Source organism: Dama dama, chromosome 13 (genome assembly GCF_033118175.1).
Source record: "Dama dama isolate Ldn47 chromosome 13, ASM3311817v1, whole genome shotgun sequence".
NCBI lineage: Eukaryota > Metazoa > Chordata > Mammalia > Artiodactyla > Cervidae > Dama > Dama dama.
In genome coordinates, this window is record NC_083693.1 from 41,634,446 (window position 1) to 41,644,605 (window position 10,160).

The 10,160-nt window shown below is 61.8% G+C and overlaps 1 protein-coding gene across 2 annotated transcripts; it reads right to left on the reverse strand.

The window, feature by feature from the left end:
• Positions 1-121: 121 nt before the first annotated feature.
• On the reverse strand, positions 122-9,854 carry C13H15orf39 (chromosome 13 C15orf39 homolog). Of its 2 annotated transcripts, none has more exons than XM_061158971.1 (3): positions 9,698-9,854; positions 3,447-6,275; positions 122-1,532 (listed from the first exon to the last, which is right to left on the reverse strand). In XM_061158971.1, the coding sequence occupies exons 2-3, from the start codon at positions 6,223-6,225 to the stop codon at positions 1,165-1,167; spliced, it is 3,147 nt and encodes a 1,048-aa protein (XP_061014954.1). In that variant the 5' UTR covers positions 6,226-6,275; positions 9,698-9,854; the 3' UTR covers positions 122-1,164. The 2 variants fall into 2 exon arrangements, with proteins under 2 accessions (XP_061014954.1, XP_061014955.1); XM_061158972.1 differs by having other exon boundaries at positions 1,395-1,532; positions 3,395-6,275.
• Positions 9,855-10,160: the final 306 nt, after the last annotated feature.

The window sequence follows — 10,160 nt, forward strand, 5'->3', positions numbered from 1 at the left end:
ATGTGGGCTGGGAGCAGAGAGCTGCAGACTCTGAATGAAGGGCGAGGGACCTGGTGACGACACATGGAACCAACGTATGATCCACACCCCTTACCTCATTAAGACAAAGTCAAGCCTCAGGTCCAAAAACAACCCAAATATTTTTAATGTTTAATGGCCTGTCTCCAGGGCCCACAGCCTTATTACAAACCTTAACTAGGCCAGGGGCCCAACTTGCCAGCCTCTGGCTCAGTTCAGCACTCTGCAAGGAGCTAAGCCACAGCAGGCCTGGCTGATGGAGCCCTGGTGTGGGGAGGGCCAAAATCCTTAGTTGACATCTTCGGAGACATCCAGGGCTGAGCTGTCACTCAGCCTGTCCCTTTTAGTCCCTGAGTCCCTGTAGCTGCTTGGCTTCCTGCAAACACACAACTTCCTTGGGAAAATGCACCAGGTCACGGCAGCAGCACAGGGAAGTCACTGGGTCAGTTCATCACAGGCCAGGGCTTCCCAGGGGTGAAAGCAGCAGGCTCAGGACAAGGATGCCAGCCCCGGGCTGTATCCCTGTACCCCTGTGGAAGGGGAGGGGCTCCCTCAGGGAGCTCCAGACTGGGGGGGTTAGGGTCAAACTCCAAACGCTGGGGCTGCAGCTCTAAGCTTTCCTCGGAAACGACTCTAGAAAGTGTGTGAGCCACGTACACTAGACAAGGGGCCACTCTAAGATGACACACACAGACTCTCTAGAGGAAGGCCCCAGCCGAGATCCTGTCTCCTGTCCTGGGGCAGGAAGCAGAGAGCAAACCATGACGGGTGTGTGTCGGGCATCACTCCACAACAACCATATGAGGTAGGCCGTGTTGTGCTATTTTACAAATGGAGAACCGTGGGCACAAGAGGGGCAGTGGCCTGCCCGGTTACACAGCAAGGAACAGGAGCCAGGAGTCAAGCCCAAGTCTGTTGTGCTCCAAGGCCCACATGTTTTCTCTAATAGGAAATATCCTTTCTGATAAACACCCTCAAGTTAAAAGTTCAGGGGCTCTCAGCCCAGCCTGGGGTGAGGGGCGGGGAGCAGGGTAAGAGCTGGAAAAACCGCAAGGCCGTGTCCACTCCTGGCCCTCAGTAGCTGGAACGGCAGAAGCGGGGCTTAGAGCGATCCACAGATCTCCAAACAGCAGTGGTGACCCAAGGTTACAGCTGGTGGCTCTGGCTGCCCAACAGCTGCGGGCGTGGTGCGGTCCGGTCTGGTCCCGAGGCCTTGTGGCCCCAAGTGGGCAGTGCCAGGCCATTGAGCCAGGCAGATTCGAGCAGGCTGCGGAAGCGTGCCTTCACCGTGGGGCCGGGCAAGCTGGCACCAGCAGCAGGGGTGGGGGCGGCCCCTGGGGATCCCCCCACAGCGGTCGCCTCTGCTTTTTCTGGGCCAGGGGTTGATGGCTTCCTCCCTGGCTTTTTGGCTTTGGGGGCAGCCGACTTCCAAGTCAGGTCTAGGCTCCCTGGCTCCTCTCTGGCCACGGTGGATTCCGAAGAGGGCACTGATCCAGGCTCGGTGTTAAAGTCACCTGGAAAATGAACATACTGTCAGGCTGTAGACCCCGAACACACTCAGGTCCCATCTTTGGGCCCCCAAAACCAGCTAAAACAGTGGTTCTGCTGTCCCAGGTGAGGGCAGCCCTGGTAAGGTCACAGACATCACGACCCTTCCCAGCATGTGCCCACTGGCCAGACTGTCCAGCCCATCAAGCCAAAAGGGCGGGCTTCTCCTCAGGTGAGGCAAGCACTCTGTCTGATGAGGGCCCCCCACCAGGGCCTGTCTGGGCACAAAGACGAGAGGAAAGGGGCTCAACAGGCCAGAAACCACTGGTCTGATCTAAAGGCTCACTAAACAGCTATGAAAACTGAGGAACAGAGGGAGCCCTGCCACATCACCCCCAGAGCATTGCCTGAGGGGAGTGGGGGGAGGAAGGGGTGGAGGGGTGGGAGGGGGCTCCTGCTTGGAAGGCAGGCTGTCAGGGGAGCCCTGTCTAAGGACACCTCTGAGGAGCAGCTCCACAAAGATACGGGAGGGTGGAGACTGGGGCCCCAAAACACAGCCAGAGGCAGGAAGCTGGGCCCCACTCTCGCAGGCTCGGTCAGAATAGGAGGGAACTGTGATAGGCCTGGACCCCACTGCCCAGCAGGCAGCGCAGGAAAAACGGACCTGCCCCTCTGTGGGCCCCAGAGAGCCCAAATGTAGAAATAAGACTGGCTGGGGGACTTGTGAGTGAGGCATTGACACCCACCTTCATTCCTTTTCATCCAAGAATAGAATACTTGTATTTGCATGTTTTTTGCACCCCATTAGGGCAAATGACTCAATTTCTTAAGTGTTCAGTGATCAGCAATGCTCCTCACTCAGACCCTGAAGCTTCACATCTACACCTTGTTGCCTCAGGTCTCCTCTCTATGGAGCCAGGACCAGATGAAAGTCCAGGGGAAGGCTGCCAGGATGGGAAGGGGACAGCAAAGAGTTTCTGCGGAGACAGAGCCAGGGGCCTGGAGGATGGAAGGTCAGGTGGGTGGCGGACTACAGAGGAGGCCTCGGCCTTCAATGCCAGATGTCCTGAAGCAGGACAGGTAGCGACGGACACCACTTGGCGCCATCACCAAAGCCCTGGCTAAGTGTGATGATAATGGTCCACCCATGCGGCACTGCAGCCCCTCCTGAGAGCAAGGTCCAGCTACCTGATCTGATGCAGAAGACACCCTCAGACACCAGAAGGTCACATGGGAACACACCATGCACAGACTTCATGCGGCAGGATAAACCAAACCCCAAAACAACACTCCGACTTACAGGCAACTCCAGTGTCTACTTGGGAGGACCGGGGAACCACTCGCCGAGTGCTGGGTGAGTACAGAGCTGCTCGCTGAGCCGGGACAGACTGGGGTGGGAAGCAAACTCAGACAGATGCTCAGGAGGGGGGCTGGAAGGAGTTTAAGGGTCGGGAGAGACCCCAGGTGCATTAAGCCCAGCAAGCAGTCAGGGACTTGGGGCTTGAGCTCAGAAGTGGGGAGGTGGGGCAGGACACACACAAGGGAAATGACCTCAGACAGAACACAGGGCCTGGTCAGAGCCCCAGGAACACCAGAGGAGAAACTTGCACCAAAGATGGAAAAGGCCCAACAGAGGGAGTGAGGGCGCAGGGATCCGGGAGGGAAGACCACGTTTCCCTGGGGGCAGAGCAGTTGGCAAGCTGACATGCTCAGGGGCTTGCAGAGGAGGCCGTGAAGGTGCTCGTTGACACTAGGGGTGAAGAGGGGTCGGCCCCCCCACCCCCCAGAAAGCCAGCCCCTGCCTTTCCCCCCTACTAGGCACAAGTCCTTCCCAGAGGCCCAGGAATCCCTCAGCCCCCAGCGAGGACCACTCACACAGCCCACACACCTGTCACTCGCTCACACAGCTCCGGCGGCTACGGGGGTGGCCCCATGCTCACCCAGCTGGCGGCGGACGCAGTCCCGCCACTGCAGGCCCAGCAGGTCCGGGTAGATGTCGGGCAGCTGGCGCAGCGCCAGCAGCTTCAGCATGCGCGAGGTGCAGCCATGCAGGGCACGCTCCCGCAGGGCCCGCTCCTCCGACAGCGTGGTGGGCCGCAGCTCCACGCGGTGCTCCTGCAGCACGTGGTCCACGGAGGCGGGCGGCAGCCGCGGGAACAGCCGCTCCTTCACCAGGTGGATGGGCACGAAGATGGCCCCGGCCCGCACCACGTGGGGGAAAGGGCACTGCTGCGTGCACACGAAGCTCTGCAGCTGCGATAGCAGCTTGCCCAGCAGCCCCTGCACGCCCTGGCAGTCCTGCCACGCTGCCCGGCCCCAGGGCCCAGAAGTCTCAAGCCACTCGCGCAGCTTTTCAGGTGGGGAGTGGGCCACGGAGCCCGAGATGGCGTCACACAAAGATGCATGCAGTCCTGCGAAGTGCTGCTCTGAGGAGTCGGCCGTGGCAGGGGTTGAAGCTGGCGAGGGGCCAGCAACCGGAGCGGGAGCCAGAGCCGGAGCAGGAGCAGGCGACGGAGCTGGGGCAGGCGCGGAGGCGGGGGAGGCCATGGCTACAGCTGGAGGGCTGGGCAGTGTCAGGCCGAAGCAGGCCATGGGCAAGGGCTGGGTGAGCATCTGTAGTCCAGGGGGCACAGGGGTGGGGGTGGGGGTGGGCGCGGGCGGGGCCGGGGCAGGGGCCAAGCTGGGTGCGGCGGGGACCGTAGTTGCAGGCAAGGGTGCTGGTCGGATGATCTTGAACTTTCGGAACATGAAGGCCACCGAGCTGTGGAAGTTGGTCCTGGGGGTGGCCTCTGTGGTCACTGGCACCCCAGGTGGTTCTGGTGCCTCTGTGACTGCCTTTTGCAGGCCCCGTGGATCAGAGACTGTGTCCCCCACACCTGGCACGTTGGAGACGGTGTTCCCTGTAGCTGGCACATCCACGGATGCAGTGGGCTTGGCACGTCCCACGGGATGAGGGACCTTGGTGGGGGGGACCTTGGTGGGGGAGGCCTCGGCGGCAGTCTTCTTCACACTCAAGTCCAGAGCTACCTCCTCCTTAAGTGAGGGGTGCTCACTGGAGGGGGCTTCCTGGGCAGGCAGGGACCTCCCACAGTCTTTGTCGTGGCTCTCATTGGGGGCTGGGGCCGGTTCAGGCTCAGCTGGGGCCTCAGGTGCCGGCACGTCCAGGTAGTCACGGTAGGGGGCCAGGCTGAAGACGTTGTCGATGACCGGCATGGGTGGAGAGCTGGGGGGCAGTGAGCCCTCGTTCTGTGGCAGAGACTGGCGCTCCTGGGCACAGGGTGGGAGTGGCGGTGGGGTGCGCGGAACTGGACTATCTCCGATGACAATGGGTGCCCCGGGGTGCTCATCGAGCCGGGGCTGGGGCTGGGGCTGGGGCTGCTCCTTCCTGCAGCTAGGCAGCCACATCTTCTCCTCAGCTTCCTGCACGGGCTTCTCTGCAGGCCTCGTGGGCTCTGAGCACGGTCGGCTGGCAGGCAGAGGCTGGCATGCCCGCTGGAAGGCCCCGGGCTTTGGCAAGGCCTGCACACTGTTCTGGGAAGGTGGCGTCCCTCCAAGCCCTGGGGATGCTCCATAGAGAGAGAGGTCCTCCCGGGCATAAGGAAAGCCCAACGTTTGGGGGGCAAAGTCCAGTGGGCAGCGTGGGGTGAGAGGTGGCTCCAGCTTGAGGCCTGGCGAGGGTGCCGGGAGGGGTGCGGAGGGGTAGGCGTAAGTGTCCAGCCCCACCGGGGGCATATAGGGTGTCTGAACAGCCTGCTGCCTCAGGTAGGGGCTGTTTAGCCCACCAGCCGGGTACCCGGCCCCCTTGTGGGCTCCCAGTGGCTGCAGTGGGAGCACCGAGCCATAGCCGCCCGGCTTCTCTGGGTGGCGACAGGCTGGCGGGCAAGGCACGGGCTGTGTGGGGTGGGGCAGCGGATAGTGCGGGGGCACTGCGTCCTGGCAGGCTGGTCCTAGGGGTTGGGCCAGCTGGGTCCAAGGACTCGGGGGGCCCTCGGACAATGCCTGCTTGGGGTCCCCAGAGTAAGGACTCGCATACTTGGAGGCCAGGAAGCCTGTGCCATGGAGGGTCCGGTACTTCTCCAAGAAGGCCTGGCAGGGGGAGAAGCTCACCGAGGAGTCTTTGTCAGATGCCCCAGCTGGCACCCCACGCAAGAAAGTGCCATCCAGGAACTGGCCCTTGCCAGAGGCTGGGGGCAGAGAACAAGATGGGTCCACCGGTGGTAACAAGGATCCAGTCACCAGTGTCCAGTCAACATCCAGAGGCTTCTTCGGTGCCCCCTCTCCCAGGCAAGTCGAGAGCCCGTAACACAGGGGGCTGCGGTAGACAGGTTTGGGCGCTGCCAGTGGGGGACCTGGATAGGAGTGAGACTGGGGACCAAAGGGCAGGAGCTCAACCGGGCCAGAGTCCTGCACCTTCTCAGAGCTTTCTGTGGGCGGGCGGTAGAGCAGGCAGCTGGTCAGAAGGTTGTTTGCTCGGAGTGGGGGTCCTGCCATGCTGGTAGGGTACAAGGGTGGGTATGGGGTCCAAGATGCCAATCGCTCAGACCCTGTCTTAGGAGGAGCCCCCATGGGGCAGGAGAAGTAGGCACCCTTGTAGCTGCAGGGGTCCTGGTTACCAGCAGAGTGGGGCAGGCTGTGGCCGGGCCCAGAGTCTGCCTCTAGGCGGGGCAGCTTCCCATACATCACAGGCCCCAGGGTCCCCAGGGGCCGCTTCTCCGCCATCACTGTGAAAGCTTCAAGCCCTCCAGGGCCCCAGCTACTCAAATGCTGACCTGGGAGAGAGAAGAAGAGAGGCAGGGGCTGTCAAAAAAACAGGCCACAGACAAGCAACAGAGAACTGCTGTTCTTGCTGGCTCACTGCCATGCCTAAGAACTTGGCACTTAGTAGATGCTAAGTACAATCATGTATGGATACTAAGTACACCCATTCATGTATGGATTTATATGTGCTAAGTACATCCATTTATGTATGGATGAATGAATGCATATATAAGCCAACTTTGTTTCTAAAGCTGTAAAACCCTTTGCTTAAAGAATTCTTACACAGCAGCTCTACTATACCCCCACCCCCACTCCAGGAGTCCCTTCAGTTCAGCTTTACTCCACATGACTCCCAAGACCCCTTCTGAAGTTTCAGACTCTGGGGAGCACAGTCTGAGGATCACTTTGCTTGGCTACTCCTCCTGCTCCTACTTCCATCTATATATAGATGAGGAGTCCTGTTCATCCCAAAGTCATTGATGGAAGAGATGGGATGAGAAGCAGGTTTCCTACTCCTCACTACAAGCTCTTAAGTCTCAGATGCCACAGTGACTTCCAGATTCCTACAGCAGCCAAGGTGTGGAATCAGGCATTGTCTACAAATCCAGATTTCCTGTGACACTCTCGATCTCATTTTCTGACCTGTCAGTCTTATTGAAAAATGGCAGAGCCAGACCTGGAACCAAGTCCCTAGGCCCAGAAGGACACATACTGGCTTGGTTTTAGACAGTAGTAGTCCCCAGGAGAGGTGGCCCCCGGGGAACCTTTGGTGTAACCCCCACCCTCACCCTAGAACGAACCCCAGCAGGAGAGCAAAGACTGTCCAGCAGATGGCGCTGTGGCACCAACAGGAAGCTCCCACAAAAGTGCAGGAGAGCAGAGCCTGTGTCCACCCCAGCCCCCAAGCTGCAGTTGTCCCAAGGCTCATGGGGGCAACACAGGACCATGGAGCAGGTGGGGAGGCGAGAGGCTGTCAATGTCCAGGGAGGGAGCTTTCACGGGTCACAAAGTGCTAGTTGGCAATGACCCCCTTGTACTGAAGGAAAAACTGAGTGCCTGAGAAAGACTCTAAAGTCCCCAAGCAAGGCCAAGCAAGGCCAAGCAAGGACTGGGACCAAGGCCCAGAGGTCAATGTGGATTTCCTCAAGGCAGCAGGTACCCCGTGGCCCAGGAGAGGTCATCTGAGGTCAGTCTGCTAGAACCACACTGACCTGCTTCTACCTCCCCCAGTGCCCTGTTCCCCGAAACCCTCAGGTGGCTTAGGAAGGATGAATCAGCTCAATCTTGCTATGATTAGGCCATGGGCCAGGTGTCACAGGTTTCTGTCACCAAGCCAAGACCAATCTCCACCCACCCCCCCCCCCACCCCTGCAGCTCTCTCCCTTCAGCTGGTGACCAATGACACCCATAGGCTCAGAGTTAGATTGGCACATTTTGAAAATGTGCCAAGAAAAGTCAAGGGTATTATGGGGGCCAGTGACCACCCTTATTCCAGCCTAAGTGCCACCAAGGAAGCCAGGCAACACTCACAGTTGTCTCACCTCCTGGCCAGAATCCAACCTCAGACCAGCCTGAAGAAGTGGATGCTCCCAAGAAGACAGGAAGGGGCATCGGGGCAACAATACCGATGGCAGTGCCCTACAACAGGCGGCTGCATCCCAAGGGGAAAGCCTCCCACCCCAGTGCACAGCGGCTTTGCAAGAAGTGGTTGTATGGTTTGGGGGGGAGTTGAGACCCCTGCCCTTGGGGAGCTCTGGGTTAATTAAGTGTGGGCTCTAGTCTCACTTCCCCCATACACTCCTTGGGACCGTCTCCATACCCACCCCCAGCCCCAAGAGCCATTCTCTCCTGGGCTCTGCCCATTGTGTGCCCTTTGCCCTGGGGACTTCCTGTGACACCCCTGGGACTCATCCAATAAAGGTGAGGCCACTTGGGACCCCCAAGTCTGTGGGGGAGATATGAGGGCTCCAGGGAAGCAGCAGAGGGCTATGAAGGGTATGGGGGTAACACGACCTCCTGCTACTAAGAGGTAGAGAGCCCAGCACACACTCCCTCAAGCAAGGCCCTTCTCCACACTAAGCCCAAATGTAGGTGCCTCCTTCCCTCACACACTCGAAGAGGCAAGCAATTGTTTGGAGAAGGGCAGGTCTCCAGGGAGCAGGGCCACATCACCCTTGGGGCCACCAAGCGTCTTCCTGACTAAGGTTGGAGCTGGGCTGGGAGGACCATTCTCAAGCAGCGCCCGGGAGAGGAGCCCACCGCCGCCGTGCCATCCCTGCCCTAAACAGCAGGGGGCGCAAACAGCTCCCTGGCCCAGTTCCAACGCCTAAGGGGTCTTGGGGTAGACATTGGGCAAGACCAGGAAGAAGAGAGCGATCCTGCCCAGCTGTGGCCAGCGCCTCTGAAAGGCTGAATCGGCTCTCCTTCCCGTGTTCTCACACCTCCCCCGGCTGAGGTTTTGGGCCCTGCCTACGCTACAACCGCATCTAGGGGCAGCCCAGGCTCTAGCGGTGGGGGAAGGGTGGCGGGATCCGCTCCACCCCCCTGTCCTCTACCTGCCTCGCCCTGAACTCCAGTGCCTGCGGCCCTCAACCGACCTGGCTTTGGGGCTGCCGCTGCACCCGGCCCCGGCGGCTTCCGGGTGTCCCCATGCCCTGCCCGGCAGCGCTGGGGCGCACGTGCACCCCAGCAGGCCGATACACAGGCCGCCACCCATGCAAACCCGTGCCTGCAAGTACGTGCCTGGCCCGTATCTGCACACACGCCCCTCCAGAACTGCGTTCTCCCCTCGCTCGGGGCCCCGCACACGTGCACGCAGGCAGGCCGGCGCACCGGGCCCCACGGACCGACATCTAAAAACTGGCGGGAGGGCCGGGGCAGGGGGCGGCCCGGCAGCAGAGTTCGGGCAGCCACCGCCTCGGGGCGATCCCGCCAGCCTGGGCTGCGGCCAGAGGGTGAGTCAAGACTTAGCGAGGAAACCGCAGGGCCGTCCCGTCCCAGCAGGGCGCGTCCAGGGCCCCAAGGCGTCTCAGTGCCAGCCGCCCCCCAGGCCAGGCCCCCGCCGCCCCCTCATCTCCGCCCGGGCCGTCCACGTGAGCCGGGCCCCGCAGGAGGCCCGAGGGCTCGGCCTTAGCTCCTCTTCTCCAGCCCCGCGCCGGATCCGTCACCCGGCCTCCAGAGCGCTACCAGGCCCCCGGCGCCTCGAAATCCAGGGAAAGTCGGGGCAGCGGCGCGACCCCTGCCCGCAGCCCGCCCGCCGGGGGCCCCACTCCGCGGCAAGTAGGAGCCACGCCACCTCGGCCCAGGCCCAGCTCGCTCCATCCCCGGACCGGCCGGTAGGGGCGCCCTGGGGCAGCGCCACCCGCCCCTTCCCCACGCGCCGCCCGCAAACTCGGCCCAAGTTTCCGCGCCCGCCGAGTGGGCGAGCTCCTACCTGCAGGGCACCCGGCTTCCCGCTGCTGCTGCCCGGCACAGCGGCCGCATCCTCCAGCGCCGCTGAGGACGCGCGTCCTGGTCCGGCCGGGCCCTGCGCGGGAAGTCGCGGTGAGCACCGAGCCCGGAGCCACCCTCCTCGCTGCTGTTCGCGCCGCCGCCGGGCGCCGTCTGCGGTCCCGGGCGGGGCGGGCTGGGGGCGGAGCGGAGGCGGGGCGGCCCGCTCAGCAGGGGCAGAGCCGGGCCGCGCCTCTGGGAGCTTGTGCTCCCCTGAGCCCCGGGGTGCAGAGGGCCTGCCTCTGCCAGCCCTCCGGGGACCGGGCCACCGGCGCTACGGACACTCTGTACCCGCCGCTCTCCGCGAAGCCATTGCCCGGCGCGCCCATCACACTCCTCCGTTAGACCCTTCATTCATTGCCACTATTTAGCTCTGTGAACTTGTGCCCGCCACTTGACCTGCTGAG